Below are 19,560 nucleotides of genomic sequence, written 5' to 3' on the forward strand. Positions count from 1 at the left end.
ATTCTTGGACCTTGCAACCTCTATCCCTAGGAAGTATCCTAATTTGCCAAGATCCTTTGTCTGGAAGTGATCATGCAAGTAAGTCTTCAACCTGTCAATTCCTGGTCTGTCACTGCCTATGATAACAATGTCATCTACATATACCACCAACAAAATCTTCCCAGCATTTGATTCAAAGCTGAATACGGAATGATCAACCTGACACTGTTTCATTCCAAACTTCTTCACCACTTCACTAAATCTCCCAAACCATGCACGGGGGGATTGTTTAAGTCCATAAATAGCCTTCTTAAGTCTACAGACCTTCTCACCCTCCCCCTGAGCAACAAACCCTGGTGGTTGCTCCGTGTACACCTCTAAAAGAAGATCACCATGTAAAAAGGCATTCTTGATGTCAAGTTGAAACAAGGGCCAATCAAACATAGCAGCAAGAGAAATTAGAACACGAACTGACCCAATTTTGGCAACCGGAGAGAAGGTGATTGTGTAATCAATACCATGAATAACCTTTGGCAACTAACCGAGCTTTCAACCGTTCAACACTTCCATCAGGTAAGTATTTAACCGTGTATACCCACTTACATCCGACCACATGCTTACTAGGAGGAAGAGTAGTGAGGTCCCACGTATGAGTACGAGTCAGGGCCGAGAGTTCTTCCATTGCTTGGTGCCACCTTGGAGAATTCAGGGCTTCTTGGACATCCTTGGGAACAGAGACAGAGGATAGCATAGAACAAACTGTCGATGGGAAGCCGAAATGTGAGATACAAGGGATCAACTGCCGGATCTGTCGACGGTGGGATCAACTGCCGGTGTCGGATCTGTCGATGGGAAGCAATAGGTGGTCCTCTGTCAATGGGAAGCAATAGGAAGATCAAGGTTAGAACTTGGAGTTGGGGCAGGGGTGGGATCAATTGCCGGATCTATCGACAGTGATGAAGCTAGGGAAGAGCCGATGCCTGACGATGTGTATACACTTGCCGGATAGGTGGTCCTCTCTCAGGTAGCTGCACTGAAGCAAAGACTGGGTCACGACCGGAACAAGAGGAACGGGATCCTCAACAGGAACTGGAAGAGGGATTGATGGCAACAGAGGAGAAGAAGTATCCAACCTGGAGAAGAAAGGAACAAACTCAAAAAATGTAACATCAGAACACACAAAATAACGCCGATAATGAGGGTTATAACACTTATACCCTTTTTGAGTCCTGGAATAGGCAACAAAGACACACTTAGTGGATCTAGCATCTAACTTGTCCATTCCAAGCCCAAGATTATGAACGAAACACACGCATCCAAAAACTCTGGGAGTAAGGGGAAAAGGAGACAACGTGGGAAATAGAACAGAGAAAGGGGGCTGACCTTCAAGGATAGACATGAGTATGCGGTTAATAAGAAATCAAGATGTGAGTACAACATCACTCCAAAAGGGTTTGGGGACATTCATCTGATGTAGGAGGGACCGAGTAGTTTCCAAAAGGTGACGGTTTTTTCTTTTAGGTTTGATGGATAATGCCATGTTGTTCCAAATATTCTTGAAAGTGTGTGGAAAAATACTCGCAGCCATTATCAGAACGAAGAATTTTAATATTTACACCAAATTGATTGCAAATTTCAGCATAAAATTTCTAGAAGATAGAAAACAATTCACTCTTTTCTTTCATAAGGTAAAGCCATGTCATCCTTGAATAATCATCAACAAAAATTACAAAGTACTTGTAACCATTATAAGACACTACTCTGTTTGGACCCCAGATGTCCGAATGGACTAAAGAAAAAGGACTCGATGTATGACTATCAACTCTAGGACTAAAGGAGACACGATGATGTTTCCCAAACTGACACGACTCACAATTTAAATTAGAAAGACGACACAACGACGAAACAAGTAATTGAAGAGCTCTAAGAGATGGATGACCAAGTCTGCAATGCCACTGATGAGGGGAGAGAGATGACTGAAGAGCTGTTGCCGAACCACCTCCATCAAGATAATACAATCCACTAGCTTCATGCCCTCCACCAATCTTCATCCCCGTCTTGAGATCCTGAAACACACAAGAGGAAGGGTAAAACGTTATTGAACAATTAAGAGACTGAGTCAATTTACTAACAAGCATCAGGTTAAAGGGAAACTTGGGAACATATAGAACTGAGGAGAGGGATAATGAGTCAGTGTCAACATTACCAACACCACATATGGCTGATGTAGAGCTATTGGCAAGAGTAACAGATTGGGAAGTGGAGGACGGAGAAATGGATGAAAACACACCTGAAGTTCCAGTCATATGATCGAAAGCTCCAAAATCTACAATCCAACGGGAAGATGTGGATATCAGACAAGCCATACCTGTGTGTGCAAGGGTAGTTGTGTTCTATTGAGATGTACCCTGAATGAACTGCTCATACTCATCCTGTGAAACACTCACCATCTCCTTTCTAGAAGTATCTGTAGATGTAGTGGGGATCTGATCAGTGACTTGAGATACCACCATTTACAGTTGCATGATTCACCCAGGTTGAAGGTGGGCCATGGAGATCGTAGCAAAAGTTGATAGTATGCCCCTCCATACCACAATGAGTACACCTTCTCTGAGTATTACCACGTCCCCTACCACGGGCTCTCCCTGAGTCTCGTCCTCCAACACGACCACCACCACGATTATACATTCCACCACCACCACGACCATACATGGGTCCACCACCACTACCACGACCATGCTGACCTCCTCTACCACCACGACCTCCCCCTCTCATAACTGCAAATGCAGACCTATCTGACATAGTGGAAGTCTCTATGGGTCCAACTGAAATCCTCCGAAGATGAGCAAACACTTCCTCAAGAGAGGGAAGAGCAAATCCACCTAATATCTGTGCTCTTACGGATTCATACTCAGATTTCAGCCCTACTAAAAATCTGGTCACATCCAACTGCTCTCTTTGTTGTTGCTGAACTTTGACATCAGGTGTAAGAGGATGATAAACATTCAACTCATTTTGTAAATTTCTCATATTGGCATAATAGTCCTCAAGACTCTGATTCCCTTGTTGTAGATTGAAGTACTCTTGGTACAGTTGGTAAACCCTAGTAGTGTTATCTTGTCCAGAATATAGTTTCCTTGCATGATCCCAGACTTCCTTGGCTGTATCTAAAAACATGAAGTTCACACTAATTTTGGACTCCATGCTATTCCATAGCCAAGTCATAATTTGAGCATCCTCCTGCTCCTATTCATCATATCTCGGAGAATCAATTGAGGGTTTATCTCCCTCACATGTTTCACTTTCTTTTTGGCTTTCAGGAAAACTTCAACAAACTTGGCCCAAGGGACATAATTCTCACCATTCAGTTTTATAGAAGTCATCTGCACATTCAGATAATTAGAAGGCACCATCACACTTGATTTGTATTCACTGTCGTCTCCCATGACTGCACAAAAAACAATGGGAGGTTGTACCACTAAATTGTTACTCTACTGCCCTAATAAATTACCACACTCCACACGAATAACTGAACACCACTAGGGTTCCTAGTACCAGGTTTCAGCAGCAACACTCACAACTATTCACCACTGTTTCAGCAATAATATTCACAACTGTTCCCCACTTTTAGCAACAACACTACTGTTGTCGTTTACTGTCAGCACTAGAAACCCTCACAACACCCCTCATGAATAATATTTTCAGTTCTGCAACATATAAAAGAAGCTTGGTACATACCACAACTTAGTTCGAAGATCATGTACCTGTCGAGTAGAGGGTACCAAGTCTGCACTGTCACCATCACAAAACCAGCCCTCTTCGAATTGCGAGTAGAGGGTTTTCTACCAACCACACAAAACCACAACGACTGCACTCATTGAAGGCATGGAACCCCCCCCCCCCCCCCAAAAGGAGAAAATGACCAGTCCTTTTCTTCCTTTCTAGAAAACTCTCTAAATATCAATGAGAATTCTGCAAAACCCTAGAGAGGAATTCGCAGAACAGAGAGAAAAGGAGAACTGATCTGAACTGATTATCGTGGCTCTGATACCATGATAAAACTCAGATTAGATGTTCGTATATGTTCAGATCAGAAGAAAGAGAAGGAAAAGAGAAAGAGAAGGAGAAGGAGAAAGAGAAGAAAAAGGAGAAAAGTCACAGCCGAACTAGAGAGAAAAATCACAAAACCTCTAGTCGGCCCTTCTTTTATTTATACTCTTCTAAGATATACAAGGATTACCATTAAGTGAGGGCCACATCAGCAGAGCAATACATATATAACTAAACATACAAGGACAGTACTACCCTTGTACAACCGACTCTAACATAATTATATAAACAAACTATTAAGTCAATGTTACTTATCCGGTGCTTTCACCTTTCTCTGCCAAATAGCCATATCAAGACCAAAAACACCCTCTGCATTTTTATATTTGTTTATCTCATCAATGATTGCATTGATCATGTTTTTGTCCTTCTCAAACAATTCAATTACTTTATAGAGCCTGGTGATGGTTTCTTCATCTGAATCAATCCTTTCAACACCATCATAGTAAAACTCCAGATTTAAATAGAAGCTTGCTACGTGCAATGGTTGGTAGAGTTGACACTCCCACCTCTCATCAATGATTTCAAAACTGTTTTTATATTTTTCCTCATGTCCACTAAATGCACTTGCAATGGCTTCCTTTACCCTATCCATGGCTTCATAAATGTAACTCATTGAAAGCTTGTTCCCATGGTCCACCAATCTCAAGACCCGCACAAGTGGACTACACACCTTAAGTGTGAAGATGATGTTGTTCCAAAAAGTGGGCATCATCATTGTCTCCCCTACCTTTTTTCCTATTTATTTCCTTCATCCACTTGCTTTCATTCCAATCCTTTGAATTAAAAAGATCTCTCAAGTTCTTTTGTGTGTAAATGCTTTGCAGAGTGAGAAAGGAAGTGGCAAAGTGGGTCTTTGCTGGTCGGAGTACTTCTCTCTGGTTTGTGTACTTCCTCATTAAATTTAACAACCCCGGATGATTATAAATATATCATGTTAGTGCAATAGACCTTTCAATTCTTTTCCTTAAAACCGGCAACTTTCTAATATCTTCCAAAATCAAATCCAAACAGTGGGCAGCACACGGGGTCCAAGTTAAATGAGGGTGTTTTTCCATAAAAAATTTCCCTAAAAGGCAATAGCATAATAAAATAATCAAACATGTGTAAATTGAAAAGTTAACGACTACAAAAAATAATAACAAATAACAATAAAGAAACTATAAAAGTAAAAAAAAATTACCAGCTAAAACATAGTTTGAAGCATTATATGAGATCACTTGAAGAACATTCTTTGCCCTATTTTCTCCACCATCTTGTCAAGTAATAAAAACAACCTTTCAGCTATTTTCACCTCATTTGAATCATCAATACTTTCTATAAACATGGTCCCAACACAACATAGTTTGTATCCCAACCCATATTGTTCAACTGCCTCTAGCATTGCCTCAACTTTTTAAACGAATGGAATTTGTTGGTTCGACTGTTTTTAGTGTTTATGTTAGTCATATTTGTGTCTTAAGTTCTTAGTTATTGGGCCTAAACTTGTTTAATGTTTTATTTGTTTTATTTGCCTAGGTGTCCCATCACTAATCAGGGGCATTCTAGTCCATTCATGTAACATTATTTTATAATCATCTATATAAGAGTGTAGGGTCGGCTGAAGAGAAAAACTGCCTTTCTCAAATCTTCTTCTCTTCTTCTTCTTCTTCTTCTTCTTCGGCTGTTGTATTCCAACAAACATGGTATCAAAGCACTAATCCGTCTGTTTGTTATAGCCACCACTTTTTCTGCTCTTCTCTATTCCCTTTTTTTTCTCTCTCTCTCCTATCTTGGCCACTGTGAAGAAACCCTGGGGCTGACCGTAGAACACAGCAAGGTCTGTATCTAGGGTTTCCCTTGGTTGTAGGGCCCAAGGGGAGTTTGTTCTAGAGATTGATGCCCTACTAGATACCTTGCAGCAGGTAGTAGCCATTCGGCTGCTAAGAGAGATCTGTGTGGAACAGATCTAGGTGGAAGGACTGACTTTGACAGTCCTAGTACAGATCGTACGGGTGATCACAGTCTACTACAGCATAGGTCAAAGCCCAGTCTAGTCCAGAAGAGTTCAGCACAGTACAGAGGTGGATTGTTCTTAGTTTCAGACCTGGTACAAGGGGTTCTCAGACCTACAACAGCTTCGGTAAGTCTGAAATAGTGTTCTTTGTACTGAGTTTTTCAATTGTGATCACTGTAAGAAGAAGGAGATATCTTCAATATCGGGAAAAGTGTCTTCTAGGGATAATAGAACTGGTGGGAGGTCTCCTAATCTGGAAAATCCAAATCCGCACAGCTTGTAGATCACCAATGTACTGTTGGATGAATATAATTTCAGAGAATGGTCTGTTTCAGCCATGCTCTTCATTACTTCCCGGGAACTTACGGGTTATCTAGATGGACAGAAGAAGGAACCTGTAGTGAGTAGTGCGGAGTATGCAGTATGGCGTAAGGAAAATGCTATTGTTATGTCCTGGCTGCTTGCTTCAATGACTTCAAGAGTGGCCAGGACTGTTCAACACTTTCCTATTGCTGCTAAGATTTGGGAGAAAGTCTCTAAAACTTATGGACAGAGAAAGAACAATGCCAGAATTTATAGGCTGAACCAAGACATTGCTGCATTGAGACAAGGATATATGACAGTTGCAACGTATTTTGCAACCCTAGAAGGACTATGGGAAGAACTTGATCATCATCTTATTCTTGATTGGGAGAATGCAAAAGACAAGGAGAGGCATGATAAACAAATTGAAGAGGGTAGAGCCTTTAAGTATGAGAGCATAAGGGTAGAGAGGCATGATAAACAAGTTTTAGACCCAATGTATGAGAGCATAAGGTCTCAGATTTTGGGAAGGGATGAAATGCCAGATTTACATCATGTCTATAATCTAGTAAGGAATGAAGAGGTTAGGAGGAAAGAGATGCAAGTTGACACTCAAATACAGCCAGCCGAACAACCTGCTGAACATTCAGCCCTGATTTCTTCAAACCAAAAGGGGAGCAAGCATTCAGACAAGAGGCATCTTAAGTGCTCTCATTGTGGTGGTGAAAGGCATGTAAAAGAGACTTGTTGGGCTCTTTATCCTCATCTGAAACCAGCTGCGTTAAGGAAAGACAAGAAGCCCCAGAAGAATCCAACAGCAAGTGGGAATCATGTTACTAGTCACAGTTGTGATAGCTCGAAGAACACATCTACAGTTGCATCTTCTCCCATGGGACAAACTTCTAATTCCTTCACATCCGGATACTTGGGTTTCACTACTAATGAGGTAGAGGTCCTTAGCCGGGCCTTAACCCGTCTAAGGACTAATTCCCTTGCTTCCACCTCTCTTGCCAGATCAGGTATTGTCTCTGCTTATAGCACAACTAGTTCTATAGACTCTACTTCTTGGATTATTGATTCCAGTGCAACTGGCCACATGACACACATGACCTCTTTATTTTCTTCTTACCAATTGATGTCTGGCCAAGATAAGATGAGAGTTGCTGACGGTTCCCTCTCCACCATCTCTGGGAAGGGGGGGTTGACCTGAGCAAGAACCTCTCTCTTAAATCTGTTCTACATGTTCCCAATCTTTCTTCCAATCTCTTATTTGTTTCAAAACTTACCAAGAATTTAAACTATAGCGTAACTTTCTTTCCTACTCATTGTGTCTTTCAGGACAGATTGACGAAGAGAATGATTGGGAGCGGTCATGAGTGTGGAGGTCTCTACTATTTTGATACAGACATAAGTTCGGCCTTACAATCATCTACTACCAGTAATTAGAATAACGAGGAGTCAATAGCTAGGTTACACTTATGGCATGCTAGGCTAGGTCATTTACCTTTTTCATCATTGCAAGGGTTGTTTCCTGAATTATTCAAGGGTATTTCGAGTCAAGGTTTAGTTTGTGAAGTGTGTCAGTTGTCAAAACAATGTAGAACTCTTTATCCAATTTCTAGTAATGAAATTCAAGCTCCTTTTGATTTGGTTCATTCTGATGTTTGGGGCCCTTCACCCCTTGTTTCTATGGATGGCTTTCATTACTTTATCAGTTTTACTGATCACTAGTCATGATGCACATGGATCTACTTGTTAAAAGGACGTGATGAAGTGCCACAGATAACCATGGCCTTTTGTAAAATGATTGAAACTCAATTTGACAAGAAGATTAAGCAGTTTCGTTCAGACAATGCTGCGGAATATTTTGAAAGATCCTTAAACCTGTTCATGGAGGATGCTGGCATGATACATCAGTCATCTTGTGCTAGTACCCCTCAACAGAATAGGGTTGTTGAGAGCAAAAATAGACACTTATTGGAGATCGCTCGAGCTCTATCATTTCAGCACAAGGTTCCCAAGCACTATTGGTCTCAAGCAGTCCTTACCGCATCATATCTGATAAATTGGATGCCATCCAAGGTGTTGGGTATGAAAACTCCTTTCTCTGTCCTTTGCCCTAATCTTCTAGATTTTCCTCTTCCACCTAGAGTCTTTGGTTGTGTGTGTTTTATACATGTAAAGGATCCAAAGAAGACCAAGTTGGATCCTAGGGCTACGAAAGGAATCTTTCTAGGGTACTCTCCTACACAGAAAGGTTACAAGTGTTATGATCCTGTCATCAAGAAGAAATGCGTCACAAAAGATGTGGTATTTTTTGAGTCTCACTCCTATTTTCATTCTTCCCAGAATCCTCTTCAGGAGGAGACTAGTGGGATGGAAGAGGATTCTTCTTCCCCCTCCTTTTTTGTGTCTCTTTCTGCCTCAGGCCTTCCATCTTCTCCTCCTGATCCTCCTAGTTGTAGCATCTCGGGTGAACCTAGTGAGGCTCCCAATGCACCTGTTACCACTCTTGATGCTGCAGATGTAACTGAGGACACCGGTAAGCAACAGAAAGATATAAGAATCACCTACAACAGAAGGAAAAAAGACCCTCTAACTCATGGAAGCAATCAATCGGACTCGGATCAATCTGCCTCAGCAACTCCAGGTAATCCTATCACTCATACTTATGATTTGGATCTCCCCATTGCTCTTCGTAAGTCTACCCGTTCTTGTACTATCCGACACCCCATTGCTGAATTTGTTTCTTACTCGCGTTTATCTCCTCGTTATTATTCCTTTGTGCCTGCTCTCTCCACTGTGCATATTCCTACTAGGTACCCAGAGGCAGTGTCTGATCCATGATGGAAAGAGGCTATGAATGAAGAAATGAAAGCCTTAATAAAAGCAAGGACTTGGGAATTAGTGGATCTACCAGAAGGGAAGAGCACTGTGGGATGCAAGTGGGTATTCACTGTAAAGCATAGGGAGGACGGGTCCATTGAAAGATATAAGGCCAGACTTGTGGCAAAGGGGTTTACTCAAAAGGAAGGGATGGACTACAAAGAGACCTTTGCTCCAGTCGCAAAGCTCAACACAATCCGGGTCTTATTGTCACAAGCTGCAAATTTCTCATGGGAGCTACATCAGTTGGATGTGAAGATTGCTTTTCTAAATGGTGATCTACGTGAAGAGGTATTCATGGATCCTCCACCAGGTTATGGTTTTGATGGGAAAGTATGTAAACTAAGGAAAGCATTATATGGCCTTAAGCAGTCTCCTCGGGCTTGGTTTGAAAGACTTTGTGGGGCCATGAAGAGAGTGGGATACACTCAAAGTGGTGCTGATCATACTTTGTTCATAAGGAAACAGAATAGCCGACTTACGGTACTAATCGTCTATGTGGATGATATGGCGATTACAGGGGATGATCTAGAAGAGATAAAAAGATTAAAGGAGTTCTTGGCTTCTGAGTTTGAGATCAAAGACTTGGGCCATCTAAGATACTTCCTTGGAATTGAAGTTGCTAGGTCACAAGAGGGCATCTATATATGTCAACGAAAGTATGTCCTTGACCTTCTAGGGGAAATAGGTATGATGGGGTGTAGACCAGCAAATACTCCAATAGAACAGAACCATGGTCTACAAGAATCAATTGAGAGGACTACCTTGATAAAGAAAGATACCAAAAACTGGTAGGGAAGTTGATATATTTGTCTCTCACTTGACCAAATATTGCTTATGTTGTACATGTTGTCAGCCAGTTCATGCACTCTCCAAAGATTCCTCATATGAGAGCAGTGGAAAGAATTCTTAGGTACTTGAAGACTTGCCCAGGAAAAGGAATTCTGTTCAAAAAACACAACAAAATTGAAATTGAAGCGTATACTGATGCAAATTGGCCTGGCTCTGTTGGGGACAGGAAGTCTACTTTTGGGTATTGCACGTTTGTTGGAGGAAATCTAGTTACATGGCGAAGTAAAAAGCAGAATGTGGTTGCTAGATCAAGTGCAGAGGCTAAATATCGAGCTATGGCTCATGGTGTTGCTGAACTGCTGTGGCTTAGGACCCTTCTTGGTGAACTCGGGATAAAGGTCGAGTGTCCTCTCAAGTTGTACTGTGACAACAAGGCTGCCATCAACATTGCAAATAACCCAATGCAACATGATAGGACGACGCACATTGAGATTGCCTGACACTTCGTTAGAGAAAGAATTGTCTCAGGAGAACTCTGCATTACTTATACTCCTTCCGAGATGCAGATTGCAAATGTGTTAACTAAAGGACTAGCTTCAACGAAGTTCTCATACTTACTTGGCAAGCTAAACATGACTGACATCCATGCTTAGCTTGAGGGGAAGTGTCGGTTCGACTGTTTTTAGTGTTTATGTTAGTCATATTTGTGTCTTAAGTTCTTAGTTATTGGGCCTAAACTTGTTTAATGTTTTATTTGTTTTATTTGTCTAGGTGTCCCATCACTAATCAGGGGCATTCTAGTCCATTCATGTAACATTATTTTAGAATCATCTATATAAGAGTGTAGGGCCGGCTGAAGAGAAAAGTTGCCTTTCTCAAATCTTCTCTTCTTCTTCTTCTTCTTCTTCTTCTTCTTCTTCTTCTTCTTCTTCGGCTGTTGTATTCCAGCAAACAGTATTCAAAGGAATACCTGCTTGGTAGAATCATCTAGCAACGCATATAGAAACTTGTTCTCTTGCCTCTTTGTTATATGCATCGCTAATGATTGTTTGTGTCAATCTTTTCAACTCCCTTCTCATTTCCACAACTTGTTCTGGTCTAGTTGTAGAAATAAACCTATCCATGGGGCCCCTTTGTTGTTTTATGGGTGGTGGCCTATTGGGTTTAGAACTTGATTCCTTAGTCATAGACCCCAAAGGCCTAGTCTTTGAAGTTGCATTTACACTACCAGATCTCCCTTGGCCACTAACTCCAAGTATGTGAACATCATCGCCCAAATCATCTTCATCTTCAACCATATTCTCGAAGTCATCATAATCTAAAATACAAGTGCTCTCTTCTTCCCCACCCATACTTTCTTTAACAGTTTTTTTTTGTTCATATAAGCCAAGATCTCTTCCCTCACATCTTTAGGACATTTAGGAGAATCCTTTATATTCCTCCTACCACCAATGATGCGTTCCTTAGCTCTATAAATTCCTCCAACAGTAATTTTTCCACAAAAGTTACATGTCACTGCATTGGTGTTCTTGGGATCTTGCAAGTGACAATATTTCCAAGCTGGATCCCTTCTATTTAATTGAGTTCCTTGGCTTTCTTCCTGATTAGCACTCATATCAGCCATTTTTTTATTAAATATTCTTGCACGGAACTATGGAAGCACTTTAACCCTAAATCAATGAGAAAAATTAAATAAACTATTAAGTTACAAGTATGACTGAATAGAAAAAAATAAAATAAAAAATAAAAAACTAAATAAAGATACAACAGAACTATGGAAACTGTGTGTTTGCCTGAACTGAATGTGATGTCAAGATCACAAGATTCATAACAAAACACTGATGATAAAACTAAAATAAATCAGTAGAAGAAATAAATAATGTGTAAAATGATCAAACCAGTGCAAAGAAAAAAAAACTAAGGAAGAAAAAAACCAGGGAAGAAGAAGAAGGGGGCTGGGGGCGGAGACACTGTTTTCCGTGCAAACAGAAACTGTGGAAGAAAAAAAAGAAATGAAGAAATAAAGAAAGAATAAGACAGTGCAACTGTGCAAACTAGTGAGGAAAAAAATAATAGAAGGGGCAGAGCCCTCGTTTTCAGTGCAAACCAGTGAGCAAAAAAGGAAAAAAAAAGTATAGTGAAGAAGAAGAAGGGGCGGAGCCCCTGTTTTTTGTGCAAATCAGTGATGAAAAAAAAAGAAATGAATAGGGAAGAAGGAGGAGAAGGGGTGGAGCCTCTGTTTTTGATGCAAATACAATGAAGAAGAAGGGGCAGAGCCCCTGTTTTCGGTGCAAACCAGTGATGAAAAAAAATTGAAATGAATAAGGAAGAAGGAGGAGGAGGTGGAGGGGCGGAGCCCCTGTTTTCAGTGCAAACCAGTGAGCTAAAAAGGAAAAAAAAAAGTATACAGTGAAGAAGAAGAAGAAGAAGAAGAAGAAGAAGGAGAAGAAGAAGAAGAAGGGCCGAGCCCCTGTTTTCGGTGCAAATCAGTCAGGAAAAAAAAAACAGAAATGAACTGGGAAGAAGAAGAAAAGAAGAGGACTAGGGTGGATCCCCTGTTTCACACTCCAAAGAAGAAGAAGAAGAATACCTATTTTCGATTGGATATTTGAATCTGCTGCTCTTCCTCTTGGAGTTTGAACGAAGAAGAGTTTGCAATTGTTGTTGTTCCTTCCTCTTCCAGCCTTGAGTTGAGTTCGAAGACAACTGTTTGTCTCCCTCTTTTGCTTCTTTACTTGTTTTCAGGAAGTTTTTGATATTTTCCCACTACTTTTCTATTATTTTTACTATATGGTATGCAATAGGTGTAAAATAATAAAAGAGAAACACCTTTTATATATGATAACAATTATCTATAAACTACAAATACAAAGTTGGTGGTGTGAAAATTTTAATAAATTCTCACACAACATAATTCACTCAATCAAGTGATTGAATTTTTATTATTTTGGGTAAGGCCCATTCAGGGAATAATACAGACTGTTCCACTTAATTACATCCCCACAAGAAAGTAGAGAACACCTTTTGATTCTGACTTGGAGAAATGAACGCATAGAACAAAAGAAAACAACAATAGGATACTTCAAAAAGAACTCTTCATTTGCTTTTCTTTTACATCAGGTGTACAAGAATGAGAAGAAAGAAGACGAAAATACAATTGAGAAACTATACAGCAATACATTTCTCTTTTTTTTAATACAAAGAAAATTTCATTCTCACTCCTTTCTTCATAATAAGTTGTAGTCTATCAGATGAAATTCTGATTGTAGACAGCCTTACTCCTTGGAATTTTGCATACAAAGTAGTCAATCAAATTGAACATTTAATTGCAGACAATTTTCATCCCTCCGCTCTTCATTTTCATTTGAAGGGAACCATAATCAGCCTTTGAATTTAGACTGTAGATGGTTTACTCCCTAACTTTGTCTTGAAAGAGGAACCATAATCAACAAGTAGAAGCACCTGATTGTAGATGGTTTATTCCCCCCTACTCTTCATTTTTATTTGAAGGGAATCATAATCAACCTTTGAGATTTAGACTGTAGATGGTTTAATCCCCAACTTTGTCTTGAAAGAGGGACCATAATCAATCAAGTAGAGGCACCTGGTTGTAGATGGTTTATTTCCCTCTTTTTCCTTTCTCAAAAGTAATAACAAAAGGGAGAGAAAGAAGGATACATAGCAGAAGACATAAATAGGAAGTATTCACAGAGAGAACTTTCCTTTTCTCTACCTATATTAGTGAGACTTTTCCTTCCTTGCCTTCCCTTGAGCACTTCTCTTTTTTTCTCTCCCTATCTTTGCTTTTCTTAAGAATCTCTTGTTAAAATTTTCTCCAAAGAGTCTCTTTGTGTGTCTCTGTTTCCCCTTAAGGAGCTTAAATAGGGAGTGGGGTGGTTATGTAACTACCCCCTCCTCCTAGGTGAAGGACACTTGTCCCTCCCACTTAAAGAGAGGGAACTCCCCACTTAAAGAGAGAGAACTCCCCACTTAAGAGGGGGAACTCCCATACGGGATACTTTTTTATAATTTTAATGATTTGGCTAGTAGACTAGCTAGCCCACTTATTACAAATTATTTGAATAAAAAAAATGACTTCAACAGTACCCCCTTGAGCACTGTGGGCCCAAAATCCTAGAATATGGGCATATAGTGCTCAAAAAAGCAGTTAAAGTCAAAATTTATGAAAGTTTTGTCGTTAGAAAAGAATTGAGCTAAAATTGGAAGAGTTACTAGATCAGGACTCTTGCAATATCTTTCGTTAGACAAAATTTGATATAATCTACCTATTTGATTAATTTGATGAGGTTTTATAGTTACTCATCTTGTTAAATTGAGAAATCCTAGTGCAACTAGGACTCTGGACTCTCGATTTTGCTATGCTTGATGTCATTAATTATGTGATTTGATTTGAGCATTTGAGGGTTAATCACAGATTTTCACGGTTGGAAGAGTCCTGGTTGAAGTAGGACTCTTTGATTTTATCAAATTATCTTTGGTCCACCCTTAAATTTTGATCCCAAGTTGTTTTTGACCAAGACAATTATTTTGTAGGCTCAGAAAATAATAGTCCTAATTTAAGTAGGATTCGTGGAGGAAACCTGGCTTTACTAGGATTTTTTTTTTGGAAATAATCATGTAATTAGTTTTTTTTTTTGGAATTGATGAGTCCTAATCTGAATAGGATTTTGAATAGGTCTCTTTTTTTATAGCATCCAAAGATGGATGTGATTTACTCCTTTTTATTTTTTTATATATTTTTTTACTTTGTTTTATTTGATGAATAATTTTAATTAAACATCAGATGGGTCCTTAAGGGTATTAATGGTCAATTTGAATCCTTTTGAAATGGAGATATTGTAAGGGGCAAAATTTGAAAGCTTATTATGGCTTTGGACTTATATTTTCTTTTTATATGTTTAAGAGGGTTTTGATTACATTTTCTTTTTATTTAAATCCCTTTTAGAAGTGGTCCCAGCATCTTAATTTATTTAAGGAGGCTCGGGCTTAACTTTCTTTGTATTTAACCCCCTTTTAGAAGTGGTCCCAACCTCTTAATGTATTTAAGAGGGCTTGAGTTTAACTTTCTTTGCATCCCTTTTTTAGAAGTGGTCCCAACCTCTTAATGTATTTAAGAGGGCTTGGGTTTAACTTTCTTTGCATTTAACCCCTTTCTAGAAGTGGTCCCAGCCTCTTAATTTATTTAAAGAGGCTTGGGCTTAAACTTAATGGACCTAAATGGGCTGTTGTACCATGAGTTGTTATGAGGCCCACGTATGGCCTACCGTGAAGCCATTAAATGGGCTAACTAAGGCTGCGTACTTAGGCCCAACTAAAAGCTGCAAGTGGGCTATTTTAAAATTTCTTAGTTATACTTAAAATAGGCCCACAAATAAGTTGTTATAAAGCTGTTAAGTGGGCTGCACGCCCCAGCCTTTGTTATTAACCCTAATGAACAATCCTAATCATATTAGGACTGTAAGACTGATTTTGGCTATAAAAGACATGGGCTGGCATTCCAGCCTCTTTTTTTTTTTTGTTTCACAAGCTTCTCACAAGCTCTCTACGGTTCATGAGAGAAAGGGAAACCTCTCCTTCAGTTTTCAAGTCAAGGAGCTGCTGAAATCTTTCAAAAAGAGAGACTTTTTGTCTTCTCTTCACAATCTGTGATTAAACAAAGAAAGTTTTCTTTATTTTCTGAAGTGGTGGACGAACAAAGAGAGATTTTTTTTCTCCTCTTGGGGAGAAAAAAAAACCCTTAACCAGGATTGATATATATTTTTTTATTTTTATTGCTATCAAGAGAAAGCTTCTCTTGGTTCTTCAATGGATTATTGCAGTATAATCACTGCATCAGCATGTCTGCTGTTTAGTTAAAGCCAAGTTTAGCAGTATAATCACTGCATCAGCATATTTGCTGAAACAGCGTATCTGCTGTTTATTTAAAGCCAAGTTTAGCAGTATAATCACTGCATCAGCATATTTGCTGAAACAGCATATCTGCTGTTTTTTTAGCCAATTTTGAAGTATAATTACTGCATCAGCATGTTTGCTGAAACAGCGTATCTGCTGTTTATTAAAGCCAAAATTTGCAGTGTAGTTACTGCATCAGCATGCCTGCTGAAACAGTGTATCTACTGTTTATTTAAATCCAGTTTTGCAGTATAATTACTGCATCAGCATATCTTCTGAAACAGTGTACCAGTTTTGCAGTATAATCACTGCATCAGCATATTTGCTGAAACAGCGTATCTGCTGTTTATTAAAGTCAAGATTTGCAGTGTAATTACCGCATCCGCATATTTGCTGAAACAGCATACCAGCTGTTTGCCAACACTTTGCTATTCTCTTAGCTAATTAAAATCTCTCTCGTTTTCAGGTATGTTCTTTCTGTTTTTAGTACTGAAGCTTCTTTTAGTACTAATGATCTTTTGATTAAGGGCTTCTCACACGTGACCCCCTTGCTCATTACAGGGACCAGTTTCACATCTGATCTCATAAAAGATATCAAAATTAGAAAAAGAAGAAATATTTGACTACAGAAATCAATGACTGATATCATAAGAAAATCTGATCTCTTAGATCAATGACTGATATCATAAGAGATTATATCAAAATATTTGACTACAGAAATCAATTTAAGGAGATTTTCTTTTATTTGAAAATCATTTTGATTTTTTTTTTAAGTAGACCTAATTGGAGACTTCCTCGGTCTTAGGCTGATATCTTCTCAATTTCATCTTTGAAAAGAGGGCAGTATTTGATTTGGGGATTGCAGAAATCAATTTTAAGAGATCATTTTGATCTCCCAAAGAGATTAAGCCAAGTGTTTGACTTCATAAAGAGGTTGCTTTGATCTGAAGATTAAATTGATCTCACAAAGAAATAAGTTTTTTTTTTTTAAAAAGAAAATACACCTTTACTTGAAAATCATTTTGATCTCATAAAGAGATTAGGTCAAGTTGACCTCATTGAATATTGCCTTGGTGTTAGGCTGATATGTTCTCAACTTCAGATTTGAACTTTTGACCTCATAAAGAGAGAAGGATTTAAAGGAGATCATATCAAAATGTTTGAAGATTAGATTGACCCTTCTAGTGGTATAATGATGGTGGATGGTGCTTCTGATAAATTACCTTCTTTGGAAGGTAGTGGGAAGAATGTTGAATTTGAAACTAGCCATATGCAAGAAACCTCATGTATCCATGATGAGTTAACTTCCTTAGAAGGTAATGAGAAGAATGCTGAGGTTGGAAATGTTTTGCTTGTTGCTGATAATTTACCTACCTCAAAAGGTAATGAGGACTGTATTGGTGTTCCTGCTGCTGCTACCTTTCTTGGGAACATGGTGTCTCGTATGGCGGAGTTTGTGAATCACAGCATTCAAGAAATTTTGGAAATTGTAAACAACTCCTCCCCCAGGTAATTGATCCTTAAGAGTAAGGAGATCCATAACAGCCTTTTTGTACTTCAATCAATGGTGACTCTAGCACCCGATCTTCAGACATGGGTAGAGAAATTCCGTCATGTTGTGACCAAAGTTTTATCTACGGTTAAAGACCTCCATTCCCGACAGGCTGAAATCGAAAAAGGTTCAGGTATAGATGAATTCAAATACCGAGAAGCTGTTTCTCGTTATAAGAAATGAATTGACTGCATTGATGCTATTCATGAGAGGCAGGCTGACATGGTTGTGAACTGTTCTGAGATAACTTCAAGAATGATTGATTTGTTTGCTGAGCTCAAGGAAGCTGAATGCCATGTCACTAATCTAAGGCATCAACTTGTTGAAGAACAACAAAAGGATGAGGTCTTGAAAGCGGAGAAATCTGCTCTTGACCGTGAGCTCGTGGAATGTAAAGAGCGAGAAGTTCAATTGAAGGCTCACAAGTTGGAAGTTGGAGAGGAGCAAATGAAAGCCCACAAGCCTCGTGTGGCTAGTTATGAGAATTTACTTAGCTCATATGAGCAAAGGCACCAACTCTTTAAAGATATTTGAAATGTATTGATTTGTTCATACATTCTTTAAAAACTTTTATAATAACATTGATATTCAAATGAATATATGTTTTACATTATTGTTGTGGTTGGACCTATATATTAGGCTGCCTACGTACCCATTTAGGGATCAAGCCAACGTAGTTCATGTGCCGCTCCAACAATTTAACCACATGAGAGCGATTAGTGGGGCATTTTAGCAATTTTACCACGTACTGATACCATTGGTGGTTTATCTAAGCAGTTTAGCCACGTTCAGACATGGTGGTTTTACTCGTCAGTTTAACCACATAAGAGGCATCGGTGGATAGTCTCATCAGTTTAACCACATAAGAGGCATCGGTGGGTCTTCATTTAGGCCTTCTTTTTGTTTAAGCATAAAAGCGCTTAATGAATTTACCATTTACACAATGGTACTTTATTTGAGCTTCGGAGTCAGAGAGTTCATATGCTCCTTTTGGGAAGACTTTAGTGACTACATATGGACCCTCCCATTTAGGTTCAAATTCCCCTAAAGTTTTCCTTGTGACTACAATAGGTCTTATGACAGTTAGGACAAATCTCCTACCACAAATGACCAATATCTCACCCTTTTATTAAAGGCGCTTGCAACTTGGGCTTGGTAAACTTCAAGTCTTTGTTGAGCTATGAGTCTCTTCTCATCGAGAGCCTCAAGCCCAGCAAGCCTTATCTTTACATTTTCTTCTGGATGTATGAGTTGTGTTGCAATTCTTAAAGAGGGCAATTGAACTTCTGGAGGAAGAACAACTTCTGCTCCAAATACCAAACTATAAGGTGCGCATCTAGTGGCTATCCATACTATTGTTCGATATGCCCAAAGTGCTTCAGGGAGGCGTTCATGCCAATCTCTTTTATTCTTCGATACCATTTTCTTAAGTATTTTGCAAAGAACTTTGTTGAAAGCTTTTGCTTGTCCATTTGACGAGGGATTATAAGCTGGAGATTTGGCATGCTAGAATTTATATTTCTCAGCTAACTTTATCATGGCCTTGTACTTAAAGTATGAGGCATTATCCGATATAATTTTGGAGGGAATTCCATATCTGTATATGATATGGTTTTGAATGAAGTTGACAACATTTATTGCCCCAACTTCTTTTATTGGAATTGCCTCTGCCCACTTGGAAAAATAATCTGTGGCAGCCAAAATATATGAATATGACTTAGAAGATGGTGGTTTAAAAGGGCCGATGACATCTAGGCCCCAAGCCTCAAATGGCCATGATTACGTTGTAGGATGAAGAGGCATAGGCGGTTGATGTATAAAATCGCCATGAAGTTGGCATACTTTGCAAGTAGAAGCAAATTGTATTGCATCTCGAATCATAGTAGGCCAATAATAACCTAACCTTTTTAATTGGCCTGCAACTTTTGGTCCGACTTGATGGGCTCCACGTGTACCTGAATGGACTTCATATAATGCGCTTCTTGCCTCTTCATTAGATAGACATCTTAACAAGATTCCATCAAAGGATCTT

At 39.2% G+C, this 19,560-nt stretch overlaps 1 protein-coding gene across 5 annotated transcripts in view; it reads right to left on the reverse strand.

Annotated features, from left to right (window-relative positions):
* Positions 1-19,560, reverse strand: part of LOC148861269 (phytochrome B-like) — a 92,642-nt gene that overhangs the window by 17,941 nt on the left and 55,141 nt on the right. Inside the window, exon 4 of one of the 5 annotated variants that reach the window (XM_088983956.1) lies at positions 1,637-2,045. The exons of the other annotated variants lie outside the window; for them this stretch is intronic. Within the exon in view, the coding sequence (XP_088840082.1) occupies positions 2,027-2,045 (19 nt within the window). The 3' untranslated portion in view covers positions 1,637-2,026. Of the gene's footprint in view, positions 1-1,636; positions 2,046-19,560 lie in introns of those variants that run through there. 5 annotated transcript variants of the gene reach the window in all.

The sequence above is a fragment of the Nelumbo lutea genome, chromosome 4 (assembly GCF_056320005.1).
Source record: "Nelumbo lutea isolate HS-2025 chromosome 4, American lotus-T2T, whole genome shotgun sequence".
Taxonomy (NCBI): Eukaryota; Viridiplantae; Streptophyta; class Magnoliopsida; order Proteales; family Nelumbonaceae; genus Nelumbo; species Nelumbo lutea.